This window comes from Oncorhynchus tshawytscha, linkage group LG05 (assembly GCF_018296145.1).
Source record: "Oncorhynchus tshawytscha isolate Ot180627B linkage group LG05, Otsh_v2.0, whole genome shotgun sequence".
Lineage (NCBI taxonomy): Eukaryota > Metazoa > Chordata > Actinopteri > Salmoniformes > Salmonidae > Oncorhynchus > Oncorhynchus tshawytscha.
In genome coordinates this window covers 38,664,567-38,686,793 of record NC_056433.1, presented here as the reverse complement: position 1 = coordinate 38,686,793, position 22,227 = coordinate 38,664,567, and the positions used below count along the sequence as shown (strand labels likewise).

At 44.2% G+C, this 22,227-nt stretch overlaps 1 protein-coding gene across 9 annotated transcripts in view; it reads right to left on the bottom strand.

The window, feature by feature from the left end:
- LOC112232975 (utrophin-like) overlaps positions 1-22,227 on the bottom strand; it is a 169,966-nt gene that overhangs the window by 83,788 nt on the left and 63,951 nt on the right. For all 9 annotated transcript variants that reach the window (XM_042321891.1, XM_042321885.1, XM_042321883.1 and 6 more), the window contains exons 3-7: positions 18,770-18,926; positions 9,525-9,654; positions 7,794-8,062; positions 7,374-7,520; positions 6,172-6,250 (exon numbers count right to left, since the gene is read on the bottom strand). In XM_042321891.1, coding sequence (XP_042177825.1) covers positions 6,172-6,250; positions 7,374-7,520; positions 7,794-8,062; positions 9,525-9,654; positions 18,770-18,926 — 782 coding nt within the window. The remainder of the gene's footprint in view (positions 1-6,171; positions 6,251-7,373; positions 7,521-7,793; positions 8,063-9,524; positions 9,655-18,769; positions 18,927-22,227) is intronic.

Sequence of the window (22,227 nt, the reverse complement as noted above, 5' to 3'; positions counted from 1 at the left end):
CATGGTCCAAGAATCCACTAATGCTGTAGACACAGTACATGACGGACTGTCAAATAGTGTGGAAGACCAAAAAGAGTTTAGCAGAGAGTGATGAAGATGGAATACTCACTCCTGCCCCAGGAGGTGGAAGATCAAGTGACCGTCCCTCTGCTCTTGTGGATTAGGAAGTGCCGGACACCGCTAGAGCTGGTGCCCTCCTTGATCACAATACAGACAGAGCCCCTGCTGTCTCCGTCAGTGTCGCTCCACCGTGGGGAGGCGTGTGACTCCTACCTCCATGGGTTCAGGCTCTGATACAGAGGGAGAGAAGCAATGAGAGTACCGACATTCCCGAAGTAGGTTATCCAGATGGATGGTCATCGCAATGAGTGCGTCAATGGAGAGCTTGTCATCTCGACAGGCCAGTTATGTCTGGACCTCCTCGCACAGACATCTTCTGAATAGCGTACTAAGCGCTGGCTCATTCAGTCCGCTGGATGCTGCTATTGTCCAGAAGGTGAGCGCCTACTTGGCAGCAGTCTGATCACCCTGCCGTAATTGGAGGAAGCTCAAACCCCCCCTCTGCCCTCAAGGGGGATGACCGAAGAAACATTTAAACAGAGCCATGAACCCCTCATAAGAATCTAGCTCCTCCTCTCCTCTCTCCCAGATGGCCACAGCCCATTTCAACGCCCGCCCAGTCAGCAGAAAAATAACCGTGGCAACCTTGGACCTGTCGGTGGTGGGAGCTCCCATCTGGTGTGTAAAGTAGCGGGAGCACTGAAGTAGGAAGCCACGGCATTTAGATGGGGCCATCATATTTATCAGGGCGGGACAAACAGGCGTCGCTGACCTGAGCGGGTTGCTGAACGGGCTGTTGTGCTGACTCGCTGGGTCGACTGGTTGTAGAGTATCCTCCGCTAGTTAACGAAAACGCCTTCCGGGTATGTTCGAGACGGTGCACACTGCGAAGAACCTCTTCCATAGCCGTACCCAGTTGTTCATGTTGTTGACCTAGAAGGTATCCCTGCTCGTCGACTGTCTGGAGATATTCTGTTTTCCTGCTGCTTCCATTGTTTGAGTCAGTATTCTGTAACGGAGATGCTGAGAGTCGAGAAGCAGGTGCAGGTGAAACATTTAATAAAACAACAATCATGAACTGAGATAACATAACAGTAGCATTATATCATTATGTGTACGCTTAAACACAGGAACAATACTGACTGAGGAAAGAGCTAAAGGGAGGGACAGATATAGGGGAGGTAATCAGGAAGGCGATGGAGTCCAGGTGAATATCATGTTGACTTGCAGGTGCGTGTAAGGAATGATGCCAGGTGTGCATAATGATGGATCACAGGACCTGTGGTTAGTATATCGGTGACGTTGAATGCCGGAGGGGAGGAGCGGGAGTAGACGTGAGGGTGAATGCATATCCAATATGAGTGTGTGCATGCATTGAGTTATTGAGCTTGTTTTGGCTGATTTCAAGGGGCTACATATGACAAACAATCTCTTTCCCTTCCATTTGTACTGATCTTTAACCAGTAATGACGACATTCCCGTGGGAAGAAGGGGGTGGCCCTTTGGAGCCTATGGTTGGAGCCCTATTCACACACAGTCAGTTCGCTAAGGCAATAGATACATCTTTGGGAGCGAGGTAAGATTGAGACCGATTAAGTTGATGAATTAAGTTTGGGTGGCAATCAGCATTGAAATCAGCATATTTTGCATTATGGTTTGAATATTATCACAAACAAAGGTTAGTGAATTGATGTTAGCTGCCTTCAGCTGTAAGCTAGCAAGGAAAGATAAAAAATTTTAGCGAACAGTAATAATAACAGTTTCAACATTTTTACATTGTGTGTCGCATTATTCAAGTGTGTTGACTTCTGTGCAGCATGACAGAGCTAACATGATGCAGCCGAGACTCCCAGTGCAAGCTAAGTGGAGCAGGCACGGTGCACTCATGTTAAAAGGGGGACATCGGCTGCGCTGATAGACAGACTTGATCCGTGAGACACATTTGACAGAAGTACCAAAAGTAAAACTAAATCTAGTACCGGACCCTTTTTCACGTTCTAGTATCGAAGTACAGAGGTTCAGAATACCAACACTAATCAGGAGAGATTATAATAAGAATAAAATAAGGAACAGAGTAGCAGCATATGATGATTGTGAAAGTGTGGTGTGTATGTGTGTTGTCGGTATTTGTGTGTGTTTGTGCGAGTGTGTCAGTGTAATGTGTGTGAGTGAGTGTATATATTGTGTATATACAGTCTTCCAAGTGTGCATAGTCAGTGCAAGATAGGGTCATTGCAGATAGTCTGGGTAACCATTTTATTAACTATTTAGCAGTCTTATGTTTATTTAGCAGTCTTGTGGCTTGGCGGTAGAAGTTGTCCCGGAGCCTGTTGGTCCGAGAGCCGATGCTCTGGTACTGATTGCTGGAAGGTAGCAGAGTGAACAGTATGTCTATGGCTTGGGTGGCTGAAGACTTTGGCAATTTCTTGGACCTTCCTCTGATATAGAGGTCCTGGATGGCAGGGAGCTCAGCCCTAGTGATGTACTGGGCTGTCCATACCACCCTCTGTAATGATTTGCTGTTGAGGGCAGTGCATTTGCCATACCAAGTGGTGATGCAGGCAGTCAATATGCTCTTAATGGTGAAGCTGTAAAAGCTTTTGAGGATCTGAGGACCCATGCACAATCAGCTCCTTGGTCCTACTGATGTTGACAAAGCTGTTGTACTGACATCACACTTTCAAGGCTCTGATCTCCTCCCTGTAGACTGTCTCATCGCCGTTGGTGATCAGGCCTACCACCGTTGTGTCGTCAGCAAACTTGTTGATGGTGTTGGAGTCGTGAGTGGCCATGCAGTCGTGGGTCAACAGCAGTACAGGAGGGGACTAAGCACACACCCCTGAGGGGCACCCGTGTTGAGGGTCAGTGTGGCAGAGGTGTTGTTGCCTATCCTCACCACCTGGGGCCGACCCATCAGGATGTTCAGGATCTAGTTGCAGAGGAATATGTTAAGTCCAAGGGTCCTGAGCTTGGTGATAAGCTTGGAGGGGACTATGATGTGGAACACTGAGGTGTAGTCTATGAACAGAATTCTCACAGTTATTTCCCCTCTTGTCCAGGTGGAAGAGAGCAGTGCGAAGTGCAATTGAGATTGCGTGATCTGTTGGGGCGGTATGCAAATTGGAGTAGGTCCAGGTTGTCTGGGATGGTGGCTTTGATGACTGTCATGACCAGCCTTTCAAAGCACTTCATAAATACAGATGTCAGTGCAAGGAGAATATAGCCATTTAGGCAGGTTACCTTTGAGTTCTTGGGAACAGGGTCAATGGTCTTCAGCTTGAAACATCTTGGGATTACAGACTGGGACAAGGAAAGATTCATAATGTCCATGAAGACACTTTCCAGCTGGTCTGCACATACTCTAAGAATGCACCCTGGTATTCCATCTGGCCCGGCGGCCTTTTAACCTGTTTAAAGGTTTTACTCACATCGGCCACGGAGAGTGAGATCACAGTCAACTGGAACAACAGGAGCTTTCATGCAAGACACTGTTGGTATAATCTGTGTTTTTCGGTTTGGTCAAGTTTGTATGGGTGACCACAGTTTGTCTGGAGACTACATGATGAAGCCTGTGACTGATATGGTAAACTCCTAATGCTATCGGATGAATCATGGAACAGATCACTGTCTGTACTAGCAAAACGGTCTTGTAGCCTCACATCTGCTTCATCAGATCACTTCCAGTTTGAGCTTTCGTTTTTTAAAATGGGAAGCAGCAGGATAGAGTCATGGTCGGATTTGTCGAAGGGAGGGCGATGGAGGGCCTTCTATGCGTTGTTTTGGGTAGAATAAAAGTGGTATAGCATTTTGACGCCCCTTATGGTGCAAGCGACGTGTTAGTAGAAGTGAGGTAGAACGTTTTTAAGTCTCCCCGAGTTAACGTTTCCTCCTAAAAGATGCCCCTGGGTGTGTGGTCTTTTGTTTGTTTATGGCCCCATAAAGTATTGTTGGCTTCTGGTGGGATGTAGACAGCTGTGATATTTTGGATGAGAACTCTCTTGTTAATTAAAAAGGTCTATAGCTTACCATGGGGTATTCTATGTCTGAGTTTCCTTCGCACTGGAAGAGGTGCACCAGTTGTTGTTTATGAAGGGGCAGATCAGTCCCCCTTCACCTCGTGTTGCTAGCCTGACCACTAAATTATTCTGTCATCTAAGTAATTTGTTGTAACGAGAGGTACTAGGGGTGTTGTACAAAAAGTTATCAGCGATTGGATTGTCTAACCAATCAGAGTATCATAGCAAATGGCAAATTTTAGAGCTGCCACTTTACCCATGTGTGTTCTGGCTCTGGCCCGATCCATCAGTTTCTGGACCAATCAGACAGCCCCTAATGTGTTCGCATTCAGTGAAGGGGATGTACTCAGATCCAAACTGTCGTCCGTGGGCGTGGCGTAGCATTTGGTCAGAACAAGGAGTCTGGGTATCCAGGCAATAATACTGCAGCTTTTCAAGTCTCTCTGATAGGAGACTCTGGAACGAAGCTCATCCATCGTATTCTCGAGTGACTGGACATTTGCCAATAAAACAGAGGGGAGTGCCAGTCGATTTTCTCTTCATCTCAATCTCACCAGGACTCCAGCCTGTCTGCCACGTCTACAACTGCAGTGTTTTGGTAGCCCATGAAATAAAGGAATAGGGTCTGGTATAAACAAGGGTACAGCTGTCAGAGTCGGGTTTGAAGTTGAAATTGAGGTTAGTAACTGTCGATCTAACGTCAAAAAGTGATTGGCGGTATTGTGTGATAATAGTAAGAACTTTAAAACTTCATAAACTCAAAAAAATGTGCTAAAGTTGGGTTGAAACTTGTAAAGTTTCGACCTTCTCTGTCGGTTACTATGAGAAGGAACGGTAGATTCTGTCTATGAGAGATGAAAGGGGAGCCAGAATGGCATCTTGGCTGATACAATAACTCAGCTGTCAACACCACTCAGGTCTATGGGCACGCGACAACTAAGTTTCCTCCCTATCCCACCACCCTGTTATCATCAAATGGAGGACACTTTGGATCCATGTCAGAGCCAAATGGGGTAGACAAGGGAGGGGTTGGATTTGAGATGGAGAGAGGAAGGGACATAGCAATGAAATAGAACACTTCTGTATAATTTGGAGTAAATGGGGATGGAAGGAGGGGATGAGGGGGAGGGGTGTGGCTTTGTCTGTCATTAATGATCCCTCCCTCCCTCCCTTGTTAATGACCACTAGTCTGAAAGGAAAGTGAGTCAGAGGAGAGTTGTAATTAAGCCTTGAATGATTCAAGAGTGAAGAACCTTGCCTCCTGTAAACAACCTGCTTGAGTGTGTGTTTGTGTGTGGGTGCGTGTGTGTAGGAGGCAAGGGATGAGGGCAACCCTTACAAAAAGTACAACAGCAACAACAAAACATAATGGATAGACTACCTCCTAGACATTCATAGGCTGAATCGATAAACATCAAGGGAAGTCATTGGAACGCGAGGTCAGTACAGGTGCATCAAAGCTGGACCCGAGAGACTGAAAAACAGCTTTGATCTCAAGGCCATCAGACTGTTAAATAGCCATCACTAGTCAGCTACCACCCATTTACTCAACCCTACACCGTAGAGGCTGCTGCCCCATATTTTTTTATTTCAACCTTTAACTGGGCAAGTCAGTTAAGAACACATTCTTGTTTACAATGACAACCTCAGAACAGTGGGTTAACTACCTTGTTCAGGGGAAGAACAACACATTTTTACTTTGCAGTTCAGGGACTCGATCTAGCAACCTTTCGGGTACTAGCCCAATGCTCTAACCACTAAGCTACCTATACTGTACATAAGCATTGAATCACTGGCCACTTTAATAATGGAACAATAGTCAAGTAATAATGTTTACATACTGTTTTACTCATCTCATCTGTATATACTATATTCTATTCTGCTGTATTCTAGTCAATGCTACTCTGACATTGCTCATCCTAATATTTAGATATTTCTTACTTCATTATTTTACTTTTAGATTTGTGTGTATTGTTGTGAATTGTTAGATATTACTGCACTGTTGGAACTAGGAACACAAGCATTTTGCTACACCCGCAATAACATCTGCTAAAAAGTGTGTACGTGACTAATATACTTTGATTTGGCTACTCACTGGATAGGAAGTGCTGGGAGGAAGGGCCAAAGTCTCTGTGGGCTTCCTGAAGGACCTTTAGTCTCTCTTCAATGGCCACCTGCACACCAGAAAGCGGAGAGAGTTAGACACACACAAAGACACACCTGCATCCCGCCAGCACTATATTGACCGTTCCAGCTGAGTGTGTGTGTGTGCGTGCATGTGTGTGCATTGCTGAGTGTCCTTACTGTGTGCAGTGACTCAGTCATCCTCCCTAGAGTGAGGATATAAGGCTGTCTCTACACAGGGAACCAGAAGGCAGACAAAATGTGTCTTCCACACTTTCATCCAGACCCAGTGAATCTCTATGGGGTGCCTGGTGACTGAGTCCTGCTCTGCCGTTTGCCCTTCTGTTTGATCAGACCAAAGTGGCACGGATTCCTATCTCAGTGGTCATCATCAACTCCAGCATGGCAATACCAGGGGTGGGGGGCTTGGAGAAGGAAAGGGACAGAATCTAAGATCTCTCTCTTGATGTCTCTTTTTTTCTCTTTGTCACACACACACATCACACACACACACACACACACATTAATCTAAACAGCATAGTGACAAATGAGCCTGAGGGGTGCACGAGTAAAGCTCTGATCCCGGCCATCAGCAGGCTGGACCAGGACACTCGTCCGCTATGTCAAAAAGTGTTATTTATCTATAGTGACAGAAGTCCACAACATAGAACTCAGTAACCTGTAGAGGTAGACAAGGGGAAGGCCACCTCTCCTCACCCCTCTATGTGTCTGAGCTAAAGTACAGCAGGGTGACAGAGAGACACGGCAGGAATAATGAGAGAAAGCAACGACAAAATGACACAAACAGGTGGAAAGAGATGGACAGAAGTACTTGATTACAAAGACAGCAAGAGGGCTAATATGACGTTGACAGAATAAACATGAGCGTACAGACAGGTTGAGATCTGAATAAGGTGGGTGAGAAAAAAAGAGTAGAAAGTAGAAAAGTCAAGAATATGATAGCTCGTATAAGGAGGAAGGTTTTACATTTGACCTTTAGTCATTTAGCAGTGTCACGTATTCCCAAGTATGACAACTCCTAAAAGGGAGGAGGTTTGTAGCTGTGACACCTCTTCTTAAGTATGACACATAAAAGGGAGATGGTTTTAGGCATGAGACTCATTGCCCACCTGTAAAAAGGGGAAGGTTTTAGGTGGGACACCCATAGCCCACCTGTAGTAGTTTCCAGTGCATGTTGAGGTCATCCAGTTGCCTGGAGGAGGTGGAGGACAGCTGCACATCCAGAGGAGCTAGTTCACCAGACAGCTCATTCACCACATTCACGTCCTGCCTCAGAGGGGCCATCTCTTCCTTGAAAGCCTGGAACATACACAGGATGCACACCCACAGGTCAGTGTTTTGATGTGGGCAGATGTATCTATAACATACTGTTATGGTGCAGGGGTGATACCTGTACCAATGGTGATTAGATGTTGACCTAGGTAATTCATTTTTTTGACACTGATTTATGTACAGGTTAATCACTACCTATACTTGTTGGCCCTAAATGTTTTGTAGTGGACGTAAAAAAACAACGTCCCTCTCTCTCTTTCCCCCTTAATAAATCAGTAACACCCCAGTGACTCCCCTCACCGTGGTCTTCTCTATGTGTTCCTGCAGTGAGTCTATGAGCAGGTCTCCTACAGGCTGCCAGCCAGCCTTGGTCTCTTCTGCCCTGGCTAGCCGCAGGTCCAGCTGGTTCATGTTGCTCTGGAGCTCTTGTAGCCTCTCAAATGCCCTTTCTACCTGACTCTGCCATCCACCAGCGTGGTCCTGCAGACGCTCCCAACGCTCCTGCACCTCCGCTGTCTGCTTCCTGATGGCCCTGGCCACACCCTGCGCCTTCTCCTCTGGAGTCAGGTCTGTGTGAAGGGTAGAGAGGGAGGGAGGGAGAGAGAGAGAGGGAGAGAGAGAGAGGGAGGGGGAAGAGAGAGAGAGAGAGAGAGGGGGGGGAGCAAGGACAAAGACTTCAACAACCTCAAAGGGGAAAGTTGGCTGTACAATAAAAGCAAGAATTTAAACTTGAAGAGAGACTTATGAGCCAAAGAGAAAAGAGCATGACCAATGTCCACAGTCAACCATCTTGTCTGCAGACCTGAAATCTAAATCATAAACCCCCTAAGCACACATCAAGGGTCTGTCTGTCTGTCTGTTAGTCTGCCAGCCAAGCACACATCAAGGGTCTCTCTGTCTTTTAGTCTGTTAGTCTGCCAGCCAAGCACACATCAAGGGTCTGTCTGTCTGTTAGTCTGTTAGTCTCCCAGCCAAGCACACATCAAGGGTCTGTCTGTTAGTCTGTTCGTCTGCCAGCCATAGATGCCACACACCACAGACAGGACCAGTGTGGGGTCAGTCTGCCACACACCCCAGACAGGACCAGCGTGGGAGCTGTCTGTTTTGAAAATAAGAAGGCCAGGGAACAAAGGCCAGGGAAAGTCTGGGAGCATTTGATTGGGTTAAAGAGGATCTGAATACTAAGGTGTTCTCACCCAATGGGTTCAGTTAGACTAGAGTAGACAGAGGTGTCCGTGCTGGCACTGGTCTCAGTTTTACCCTGTGAAGCCCCTTGTCCCTCCTGTGAAAGCATCCAATCACATGTTTTAGATCAGATTGAGATCAGATATACCCCTTACAGTCAAACACCCCTTTTGAAAGTATCCGAGGTCATTGCAGGGCTGGTTTCAGATTACACCTACCCTCTGATATACCACACAAAGAAATCATCCTACCCGTCACAGCCCTTAGATCAGTTCTTAACCACCGATTAGACCAAAGGCCCCTTTGATAATTACATCAAAGATCACACAGAAGGGCCAGATCTCTGCCTGCTCGGAGCTCTGGCCACACCCTCCCAGATTGTCTCAGGGGCCTGCTACATTATTTAACAGCACGATTCTGTTAAAGAGGAAATGTGCTGACACAGCGATGACTTCACTGTTTCATCCTCTTAGGCCCAGCAGCCTTTAGATACAGAATTACTAATGAGTTCTGGTGCGTATTTAGTGTTTGGGTGTATTCTGAGCCTCATAGCACACACCACATAAACATCAAGTGGATTGGGCAACTTCTGAGGTGCTTTTCAAGGACATTCTCACCCACCCGGACACTGGGTTTCACCAGATCTTGGTTTTGGAGGGCCACTATGTATGCAGGTTAAACGGAATGGTCAACATAAACTGACCAATACTGACATCCAGTAGGTTATGGCACATAGTAGGTTTTATAAAGGAGTTCAATTAAATTATAACGTAAGACTAAGTGACGGTTGATGTCACTGGACTTTGGCGTGTGCGTATTCAGGCAAGTCAGTGACAGGAGACTCACCTGTTTTGGTCTGTAGGTTCTTGCATGGTTCTCCCGGCCCCTCGATGGACTGGTCAGCCAGGAATGTGTGCGCCTGGTCCAGTGTATTGGCCACAACATGCTCGCGGTCCTTCAGCTCCGACCGCAACACCTGGGGAGAAACACACACTGGCCAATTGATACTGTCCTTTTAACCTGAATGTTTTACTCAAAATGTATTACTCCTAACTGAGCTCTTTCATATCAGTTAGAACATTTTGCCTGATATCATCAAACAGTGTTTGTAACGGCGCGTGGGTCAAATCACTGGGGAAGCCAAGTCCCCCCAAAAATATTACAACCCACAGTATGTGTTGTGATAATTGCGTTGTTCTCTCTGTAACCTGTCAGTTCATATGCATATTGCACGTAACAAAAGTACAAAAAACATATTGCATGTAACAAACAGTTAAATTACCTACATCATGGTCAAGCAAGGTAATGTTTCCGCCATTTTCGGACTACTAAACAACTAATGATTTAGAACCACGTAGAGTTACTGCAAGATGCAAAGAAAACAGGAGCTGCCTCCACTATTCCAGCACCATTTCTACTTCAACATCATCTAATCACCTATGCTTAGTCTAAAAAGGTGAAAACTAAAAGAAACCAAAAATGATTTAGCCCAATAAACATAATCTAGATATGATGTGGCTGTCCATGGTACTGATTTCTCTGTGTGTGCGCGCACATGTAGGAAAAACATGTTGTCTAATATTCTATAATGTTTTTCTATCAAGGGAGGCCAAATGCTCGCTGGCTTCCTTGGCATTCAATGCTACATGCGGAAACAATGTCATACTCTTTCTGACCAGACAGCATCAGATAGATACGCTACACATCCTGAGACAGAGGGGTGCTGTTTCGTTCACTCAGATGCTTTTGCCGGTGAGATACACTACACGACCAAAGGTATGTGGACACCTGCTCGTCAAACATCTCATTTCAAAATCATGGGCATTAACATGGAGTTGGTTCCCCTTTGCTGCTATAACAACCTCCACTCTTCTGGGAAGGCTTTCCACTGCTGGAACGTGGCTGTGGGGACTTGCTTCCATTCAGCCACAAGAGCATTAGTGAGGTCGGGCACTGATGTTGACCAATTAGGCCTGGCTCGCAGTTGGCGTTCCAAATGCATCCCAAAGGTGTTTGAGTGGTTGAGGTCAGGCCAGTCAAGTTCTTCCACATCAATCTCGACAAATAATTTCTGTATGCACCTCGCTTTGTGCATAGGGGCACTGTCGTGTTGAAACAGGAAAGGGCCTTCTCCAAACTATTGCCACAAAGTAGGAAGCACAGAATTGTCTAGATTGTCATTGTATGCTGTAGCGTTAAGATTTCCCTTCACTGGAACTAAGTGGCCAAGCACGAAACATGAAAAACAGCCCCAGACTATTATTCCTCCTCCACCAAACTTTACAGTTGGGACTATTCCTTCGGCCAGGTAGAGTTCTCCTGGCATCCCAGATTCGTCCGTCAGACTGCAGGATGGTGAAGCATGTTTCAGCACTCCAGAGAACATGTTTCCAGTCCAATGGCAGTGAGGTTTACACGCCTCCAGCCAACGCTTGACATTGTGAATGGTGATCTTAGGCTTGTGAGCCGCTGCTCGGCCATGGAAACCCATTTCATGAAGCTCCCGACGAACAGTTATTGTACTGACGTTGCTTCCAGAGGCAGTTTGGAACTTGATAGTGAGAAGATTTTACACGCTTCAGCACTCAACGGTCCCATTCTGTGAGCTTGTGTGGCCTACCACTTCGCAGCTGAGCCGTTGTTGCTCCTGGACGTTTACACTTCACAATTAATAGCACTTACAGTTGACCGGGGCAGCTTTAGCAGGGCAGGAATTTGACAAACTGACTTGTTGGAAAGGTGCCATCCTATGACTGTGCCACTTCGAAAGTCACTGAGTGACGAAAGAGAGAGAAAAGATAAATTCATGTGTATATTTTTTTTCTTGGTCAACTTGTCTGGCATCTATGAACACACACGACTGCACATTAGTGAACACAAGCCATAATAGTGTTGTTTTCATCAAAATGATAGATACTGCAAGGACCCTCTTTATCTCTAAATGTCCAAGTGCCTCAGTGGAAGTGCCTGTATTGGAATCATAGTTTTCATCTCCCAGTATCATCAACGTTGTGAACTCTATGTGAACCTTATTTTCCCCACTGTTCAGATTCCTATGGCAGCCTATCCACAACAAAATTACCATCTCCATATCAAACAAGTAAAAAACTAAAATGTCACTTTATTCAACCCCACCTTACATTCGACAACAAGACATTTTCCATTCAAAGGAACGGGCGTCTAGACGCACACATACTCATACCTACGCACGAACGCAAGCACGCGCACACACACGCAGACTGTACTGAGATGGGTCTCTCCTCATCCCAGCACTGTAAACAATAATCTCAACATCTATTCAGGTGATGTCATCAATTCAGAATGTGCTCCCTATCTAACCTTCTCTCATCGAAAGAGACAACAAGAGATCGAGAAGAAAGAGAGAGAAAGAGGAAGATAGCAGGTGTAGCGATTGAAGGAGGGAAAGACGGGTCAAATGAGATTTCCCTGAGGTCATAGTGAAATTAAATGAGCGATTTAGAATAAAGCGAGACGTTCACACAGCACTGTTCACAACACAGCAGCCTGCAGGTTTCATCAGAGGACTCACTAATACCAAATTATATCACCCACACATTCTCTCTGTCATACACTCCCTCTCTCACCCTCTTTCTCACACACACTCTATCTTTTTGTGTCCTATTTCACTAACTCAAAGTCACTCTACCATCCTTTCCACTATCCTCTCTCTTTCTCCCCCACATCCTCCCTTCACACACACACACACACACACACACACACACACACACACACACACACACACACACACACACACACACACACACACACACACACACACACACACACACACACACACACACACAGGTTAGTCCGGTGGGGACTAGCAGTCACTCTCTAAATGAGTAGCGTTCACTCTCTAAATAAAAATTATTTATTTAACTAGGCAAGTCATTCTTATTTACAATGACGGCCTACCCCAGCCAAACCCCGACGACACCCTACAGGAATCCCAATCACGGCTTGATGTGACACAGCCTGGATTTGAACCAGGGACTGTAGTGATGCCGCTTGCACTGAGATGCGGTGCTTTAGACCGCTGCGCCACTCGGGAGCCAAACTAACATGTGTGCCAAAACATCCACTACAAGGGACGAGAGGAAGAAGGGGAAAGCAGGACTACATGTACCAGAGTAATTATTCTTGTTTTGATATAGCAGCCGGAACCCCAGGGGGCCTCTGATGCCTAACGGGCTGTGTGATTGCTTTGTGAGAGGACGATGTCAGAGAGAAATAAAGAGGAACTACATTATGTTGTCATTACATTTCAGGTAGGACCCAGGTGCAGACAATGTCAAAGTAACAACAGTTTATTAATCGATCAGGGGCAGGCAAAAGACAGGTCCAGGGCAGGCAGAGGTCAGTAATTCAGATAGGTGGGGCAAAGATACAGAACGGCAGGCAGGCTCAGGGTCAGGGCAGGCAGAACGGTCAACACCGGGAAAACCAGGAAACAGGCACAATCGAGAGAAATGAGCAGGGTGAAAAACGCTGGTAGGATCGACGAAACAAAACAAACTGGCAACAGACAAACAGAGAACACAGATATAAATACACAGGGATAATGGGGAAGATGGGCGACACCTGGAGGGGGGTGGAGACAATCACAAAGACAGGTGAAACAGATCACGGTGTGACAATTGTGAGCCTTGCTGTTTTTATAAAGTGCTTATGGTTTAATCAGACAGGACGAGATGAGGAAGAGAGAGTAGCGTTGAAGAGATTATGACAGCATGCTGGGTTGAGTGTTGTAGTAGGATACATTTCTTAACACCTCTTGAATATAGGGGGCACTATTTTCATTTTTGGAAAAATAACATTCCCTAAGTAAACAGGCTATTCTGTCAGGACAAGATGCTAGAATATGCATATAATTGACAGCATAGGATAGGAACCACTTTAAAGTTTCCAAAACTGTAAAAAATATTGTCTGTGAGTATAACAGAACTGATATTGCAGGCGAAAGCCTGAGAAAAATCCAATCAAGAAGTGACTCTTATTTAGAAACCTCTGCGTTCCTATGCGTCCCTATTGAGCAGTGACGAGATATCAACCAGATTCCTTTTTATATGGCTTCCCTAATTAGTCTAGTGTCACAATTCATAGTTTCAGGCTTTTATTTTGAAAAATGAGCCTGAACGTCAACGGTCAGTGGTCAGCTGAAGTCTCTCAGAGGACAAATGCGGCTATTGTTTCTCTCTTTCCTACTAAAAAGCCATCTGTCCCGGTTGATATATTATCGAATAGATATTTGAAAAACACCTTGAGGACTGATTATAAACAACGTTTGCCATGTTTCTGTTGATATTATGGAGCTAATTTGGAATACTTTTCGCCGTTGTCGTGACCGCAATTTCCGGTCGATTTCTCAGCCAAACGTGAAGAACAAACGGAGCTATATCGGCTACAAAAATAATATTTTGGGAAAACAGGAACATTTGCTATCTAACTGGGAGTCTCGTGAGTGAAAACATCCGAAGCCCATCAAAGGTAAACGATTTAATTTGATTGCTTTTCTGATTTTCATGACCAGGTTGCCTGCTGCTAGCTAGGCATAATGCTATGCTAGGCTATCGATAAACTTACACAAAAGCTTGTCTTGCTTTGGCTGTGAAGCATATTTTCAAAATCTGAGACGACAGGGTGATTAACAAAAGGCTAAGCTGTGTTTCAATATATTTAACTTGTGATTTCATGAATAGGAATATTTTCTAGTAATATTTATGTCCGTTGCTTGCGTTATGCTAATTAGTGTCAGTTGATGACAACGCTCCCGGATCCGGGATGGGTAGTACCAAAATTAACAGACATATGGAAATACTTACAAAAAAGGAAACATTAACAGTTATATTCAAGTATACTTCATGTCAAATCAGATTTTAGAATATATATTTTCTTCATAATAATATATTTAATTTCTACTTTGGCCAAGTTGAGGAAATAAATGAAGTAAGGGAAGACAAGGACATTGAGAGGCAGAGGTGATTCATGTGCCTTTATATAAAAAGAAAATAGGGAAATTGAAAGGGTGTTGGCATTGACAGTGGGTATAAAAATAGCCGTGTCTTCAAATATCTTCCTGACAAAATATTGAATTATGTTATATTATGCAAATGTCCCCTATGGTGGACAGAACACGTTACTATTACATTACACAGACGGAACATTTTCAACACACAATAATAACAGGAAATACACACGTTTGTAAAACCTCAGATTGTTGATGATGCTATAAAAATTTAAAGTCATCACAATTACACAAAATCGATTGAGCAACAGCATCAGTTTCAACTTATGTTTTAGGAATATAAATAATTGTTTTAACATATTTTTTTACAGGATTCTACTTAATCAGGTAAAAACTACTGAATGAGTTCTTGATTTTGATGATATTACTGAAATCGTGAACACGTGTTTGTCTTGCCTACTTATGGACAGGGCCTTGAGGAAAAACACTCAAAGTAGAAAACAACCATTAAAACACAAGCTGATGCACCCACTTTCAAGAGGGAGTAAAACAACTTTCCTCAATTGCCGTGATGAGATAAGAGATTCCGATCTGTCTGAGGAGGAGAAAATAGGGAAACAAGATGCTTGAAAGGCAAAGAGGTTGACACAGTCTTCTGTTAACTTCTCTCCTCTCTGATACAGTAGTTGCAGTATTGGTTTTGGCACTAACACTAACAGATTTGTGACTCTTCAGAAAAACGTTATTCTTCAACTAAGAGCAGAATAAGTGGTGCTACAGGGACAAAAATTCCCCCAGGATGACATTTTTTCAATGCACTGTAAGCCTGGAGTGTGTCTTGTGAGACGTGACCTTGACTGTGCGTTGTGTACAAAACAGCAGAGAAGACGGTCTTATCGGCCCCTACCCTGTGCAGATGAGGAGATGATAGCATTACAACACAGTAGAGAGGAGAGAAGGCTATTTTCAGACCTCCATGAATCCGGCCTCTCCTCCCTTTTACTTCCCTTCTCCTCAAGGTGGTCAGTGTGAATTGAAGCAGAATCATGCTAACTCTGGAAGACATAGCTGATAGGATTGGAACCTGGTCTGGTCGTCTGCTGCAATAGCCAATTCGTGACAATGACTGATGAGTTGTGCCTTCTGAGATGCCGTTCTGCACACCACTGTTGTACTGTGCTGTTATTTTGTTTGTTTGTGGCCCGCCTGTTAGCTTGCACGATTCTTGCTATTCTCCTTCTACCTCTCATCAACGAGCTGTTTTCCCCACAGAACTGTCCATTCTAATGTTCAATCAAACAGTAACTGAATGCCTTGATGCCTGTCTGGCTGCTTTACATAGCAAGCCATGGCCACATGACTTGCTGTCTGTATGAGCTCCCGTGGGACAGCAGTCTAAGGCACTGCATCTCAGTGGTAGAGGCGTCACTACAGACACCCTGGTTCAAATCCAGGCTGTATCACAACCGGCCGTGATTGGGAGTCCCATAGGCTGGTGCACAATTGGCCCAGCGTCATCCGGGTTTGGCCGGTGTAGGCCGTCATTGCAAATAAGAATTTGTTCTTAACTGACTTGCCTAGTTTTTAAAAAAGAAGGAAAAAATGGAGCAAACCAGCTTTGTGAATGGGGTGGTGTATCTAATATACTGGCCACTGAGTGTAGTTTTTCATTCATGCTGGATTGAAGGTATCACCTGCGTTAGGGACGGCACACCTACAATGTAAACTGCTTCCTACAGAGGCTCTGGGCACTAAAATAAATAAGATAGACATCTTCAAGGCAGTTTCATCCAAACGAAGGGTACTTCTCTACCTCTGGCCTTGGCCCCTCAAAAGTCAGAAAGCTCCCCTACAACCCAGTAAGACATGACATTCAAGACTTGGCTTTGCTAAGTAAACAAATTGAAAGCCAACCAACACAATAAAGGACTTTAAAGTTCACCAGGCTCAATTCAGAGACATAGGAATCCCTCAACACTAGAAGTTTCTAAAGTTAAATAAGGAGGAACATATTAAAAGTTAAGTCATCAATGATAGGTAATTATTCACAGAAGTTCAAAGTCAGAAAGTCTCTCTCTGCTCTCTCTGTTTCACTCTCTCTGGTTCTTTCTCTCTCTCTCTCTCGCTCTCTCTTTCTCCCTCTGAGAGAGATAAGGTTGTGGCAATGCAGCAGTTTAATTTCATTTTACTTTACAACCTGCCCATCCAGGTACAAATGGTGCTAATCAATCACGCAGACAGTGTGATTAAACCACCTTAGCGTAGCTATACAGATTATATTAGCTTCAACTTTGGCTTCCATAGCTTAACATAGGCTGTGTAAAAATGTTAGCTTGGTTTAGCCTCTCAACTGACAGTAATATTAGCTAAATGAGGACAACAACACTCAAAACTTAAGCCTCCAGAAACAGTGAGTTAATTAAACCCCTTCAAAGCCAGTAAATAGCAGACACACACTCCTAATCACTCCTTTTAATTATATACTTCACTCAGTTTTAATTATGTACTTACATACAACATATTGTTGTAGCTTCTCCCCACACTGAGAAGAAAATGACAACTGTTGCAGGGAGATAAAAGTAGAGAGTGATTAAAAAAAGGCCACAAGTGCTCTCTTCTCGTCCCCCTCTCTCCCCCTACGCCTCTCTCTCCCGCTCTAAAATCGGTTAATTTAATAAAGCTGATTGATGAGTTTAATCAGTGAGACGCTTACACAGGGCTTTTATTGGATAATTGAATGTGTGATTAATAAAAGCTATTATCAGCAGACAAAAACACAGACACAATCTGGAGGAGGAAAAGAGCACTGTCGGGCAACACCCGCCCCGGAATAACAAAATGTCTTCCTTTTCCGCCCTTTCATTTGTTTACATTCATCTATATGTACTGTAAACAACTAGCTGTATTTATGAAAACAGAGGAGAAATTATGTTGTTGACTTGGTGATGTACGGATTGATGTGCCCCAATAAAAATGCAACGGTTCTATCGTTCTCTTTGAGGGATTCAGAAAATGTCTCTTTACTCCCTCCTGAGCTCTTCATTTCCAATCTCGCCACCTCCTCCTCTGCTTCTACGCCTGTCACTCCATTAACATCATCCTTCTCTCGCACTCCTCTCTCACTTCTTCTCCATCGCTCTTTCTGTCTCCTTGATTTCTCCGACCGTCATTTCATCATCCTTTTCTCCCTCTCCTTTCCACTCTGCTCCAGCCCTCCTATATCTTCCTCTTTATTCATGAGGGTGGCTTAGCTTCCTTCCTTCCTTCCTTCCTTCCTTCCTTCCTTCCTTCCTTCCTTCCTTCCGGACATTTCCATGTATCTTCATAAGCCTCCATTCAGACCTCCAATTTCCATATACCCATACATTTACTGTATGTATAGTACACCAAAATAAAAAAGCAACATGTAAAATGTTGGTCCCATGTTTCATGAGCTGAAATAAAAGATCCCAGAAATGTTCCATATGCACTAAAAGCTTTCTTCTCTCATATTTTGAGTACAAATTTGCTTACATCCCTGTTAGTGAGATTTTCTCCTTTGCCAAGATAATCATTCTTCTGACAGGTGTGGCATATCAAGAAGCATTGTGCTGGGACAATAAAAGGCTACTTTAAAATGTACAGTTTTGTCACACAACACAATGTTACAGATGTCTCAAGTTTTGAAGGAGCGTGCAATTGGGATGGTGACTTCAGGAATATTCACCAGAGCTGCTGCCAGATAATTGAATGTTGATTTCTCTACCATTTCTCTACCATTTCTCTACCTCTAACGTCATTTTAGAGAATTTGGCAGTACGTCATGTGGGCGAGCGGTTTGCTGATGTCAACGTTGTGGTTATGGTATGGACAGGCATGAGCTACGGACAACGAACACAATTTAATTTTATTGATGGCAATTTAAATGCACAGAGATACCGTGACGAAATCCTGAGGCCCATTGTAGTGCCATTCATCCGCCGCTATCACCTCATGTTTCAGCATGATGATGCACAGCCCCATGTCGCAAAGATCTGTACACAATTCCTGGAAGCAGGCATGGTAATGACTGTGTAAAAGTTGTGTTACGGTACAGACCGTACAGTGGCTGTGTTACGGTACTGACCTTGCAGTGGTTGTGCTGCTGCAGCAGGGTGGGGACATCTCCTCCTATGGGCATCTGTTTGGCCAGTTCCTTCTCCTTCAGACAGATCCACCTCCACAGCTCCTCCAGCAGGCTCTGAAGACGACTCCAACGCTCCGCACTCGCCTCCAGGTGAGCCCTGGAAACAAATGGCCATAACATGGTTAAAATATGGTTAAAACACAGTTACAACCCAGGTAAAATATGTTCACAATACGGTTATAACCTGGTCGAAACATGGTTACAAGAATGTTATGACATGGTCAGGTCCATCTCCATGTAAAAAGTAAGATGCACAGGTCTTAGATTGCCTAGTGTGTGCCGGAACGACTCAGAGAAGCAGGAGTCTCCTATCTCCTGGGTTCTGTAGCCTGAGGCACAAGAATACCCCCTGGACAGGACTCTAGTCTATCGCCTGGCCGTACCCCCAATCTATCTCCTTAATGCTGAGTGAGCAAGTAGAGAAGCACCGGGTCCCATTTTTTAAGTCTTTACATGGTGTGACTCTCAGGGCAACACACAAACCTCAAGGCCTCTAAGTTTCGTGTCTCCATATAAGCAGAAGGTGAAACCAGCCATACAAGTCCTAGTGGATACTACAACAGAATAACATGGTTAGGCCATGGCTAGACTGGTGAGGTTGGGGTGGATTGGTGTGTCAACCATTACAGTTGGCCGCATTTCAAAGTAGCAAGTTTGCTGGATATCTCTTGTCCAGCATCTTGAAGCATTAAAACCTAGAGACAAGTGAGCATTAGAGGGGAAATCTACTCTCTCTGGAGGGTAGCCAAAACCACTTATACTTGGAGTGTATGTGGGTTGGTGCATTGTGTGCATCAAAGTGTGTGGATATACAGCATAATGTGTATTATTATTTAATGTGTGTGTTCTTAAATGTTTTGTTTTGACATCCTCCGCTCACCATAATGCGCCGGACCATTATGTACAGCAGCAACGTTTCATAGCAGCTACTCATTATTATTATGTACTGTAATTAAGACATAATGTGCTCTAAATAGTACACACATTGCAGCACACACACCCATGCGCTCGCATGCACAGGCACAGTGCATGCACGAATACAGCACACACACACGCACACACACACACACACACACACACACACACACACACACGCGCGCACAACTGCTGACAGCTCAGCCTTGCCTCCATCCTATGGAGATACACAGAGTTACATGGTTTATAGGGAATTCTAGTGCTCTTATGAATATGCTGTTATCTTTATGGAACTTTGCAGTGTTTCTGTCTTATTTCACTCCATCTGTGTCTCTTTTGCCCCCTAGTAGTAGTTGTTGGGGCTATCAGGCTGTGAAGTGTTGATCTTCACCTGCTCCTACCTTCTCCTCTCATAACATATTTCACCCTCACTCTGCATCTACCTCTTGATCTATTGTTTTCCAGTACATTGTAACCTTCCTTCGCTGTTCCTCACATATGACTTTTCTCCTTCGCTCACCACACCTTCTCTTCCCCTTCACAACCTTTGCTCCTATCAACATCTTCACCTTGCCCCTGCCACCTTCACTCTCTCCCTCCATCTCTCTTTCACTCTCAGAACATCTTCCACTCTCTCCATCTCTCTTTTTATTTATGCCAAGGTTGTGGTCGCTCCTCCACTGTTCAGGTCCTGAAGAGTTCTGTGACACCATAATGGTTATAACTCTCAACAGAGGCAAATAAAGCATACATGCTCCAGTTACAGTTTATTGAATGGTTTAATCAACAAACAAGTCAGCATGGTTATGACATGGTTTAGAACACCTATTCATTCAAGGGTTTTTCTTTAATTTTCTTTATTTTTACATTGTAGCATAATAGTGAAGACATCAAAACCAAAAAAGTGTTTAACAAATCAAAATATATTTTATAAGTGAGATTCTTCAAATAGCCACCCTTTGCCTTGATGACAGCTTTGCACACTCTTGGCATTCTCGCAACCAGCTTCATGAGGTAGTCACCTGGAATGCATTTAGTAACGTGTGCCTTCTTAAAAGGTAATTTGTGGAATTTCTTTTCATCATAATGCGTTTCAGTTGTGTTGTGACAAGTTAGGGGTGGTATACAGAAGATAGCCCTATTTGGTAAAAGACCAAGTCCATATAATAGTCAATCATCACTTTAACAAATGAAGGTCAGACAATACGGACAATTTCAAGAACTTTGAACGTTTCTTCAAGCGCAGTCTCAAAAACCATCAAGCGCTATGATGAAACTGGCTCACATGAGAACCACCACGGGAATGGAAGACGCAGAGTTACCTCTGCTGCAGAGGATAAGTTCATTAGTTACCAGCCTCAGAAATTGCAGCCCAAATAAATGCTTCACAGAGTTCAAGTGACAGACACATCTCAACATCAACTGTTCGGAGGAGACTGTGTGAATCAGGCCTTCACGGTCGAATTGCTGCTAAGAAATCACTACTAAAAAACACCAATAAGAAGAAGAGACTAGCTTGGACCAAGAAACCTCGAGTGATAAGCATTAGAATTGGAGATTTTTGGTTCCAACCGCCGTGTCATTGTGAGACCTTGTGTGGGTGAACAGATGATCTCCGCATGTGTGGTTCCCACGGTAAAGCATGGAGGAGGAGGTGTATTGGTGTGGGGGTGCTTTGCTGGTGACACTGTCTGTGATTTATTTAGAATTCAAGGCACACTTAACCAGCATGGATACCACAGCATTCTGCAGCGATACGCCATCCCATCTGGTTTGGGCTTAGTGGGACTATCATTTGTTTTTCAACAGGACAATGACCCAACACACCTCAAGGCTGTGTAAGGGCAATTTGACCAAGAAGGAGAGTGATGGAGTGCTGTATCAGATGACCTGGCCTCCACAATCACCTGACCTCAACCAAATTGAGATGGTTTGGGATGAGTCGGGGTGCAGAGTGAAGGAAAATCATCCAAATTAAATTGTAATGTGCACAATTTCAGTTTCTCTCGCCTATTCAACCATTTACATCATTCATTCAGTGAGGAGAGAAACACATTAGTGCCTGGCTGATTACCAACGTCCTACAGCGCATTTGTCTTGGCCCGTTAAGGTAGGAATAGGTGTGGAGAAAACTGTTAAACAGGCATTAAATACTTTTCTGTTTGTGATTAAAAGATTCTGACAACTGAGCAATGTAAAATACAAATATTTAGGAAAAGTCAGGGAAGGAGCGGGACCTTTGTTTGTTTTTTGGCAGATTTTCCCCCTATGGTGGTTCTAGTGTTAAATACTTATTTTCTGTGTATTGGAGTATTTTAAAATAATGTGGCCCGAATCAACTACTTCTACTGCTAGTATTTGAAATACATATTTTTATAATTTCCTATAAATACCCTATTTACAAATATATTCCAATATTCCACTACTTGTCTTTTCAACAAAACAAAAACATCTGAACACTTACTACGAAATGTATGTAAAAG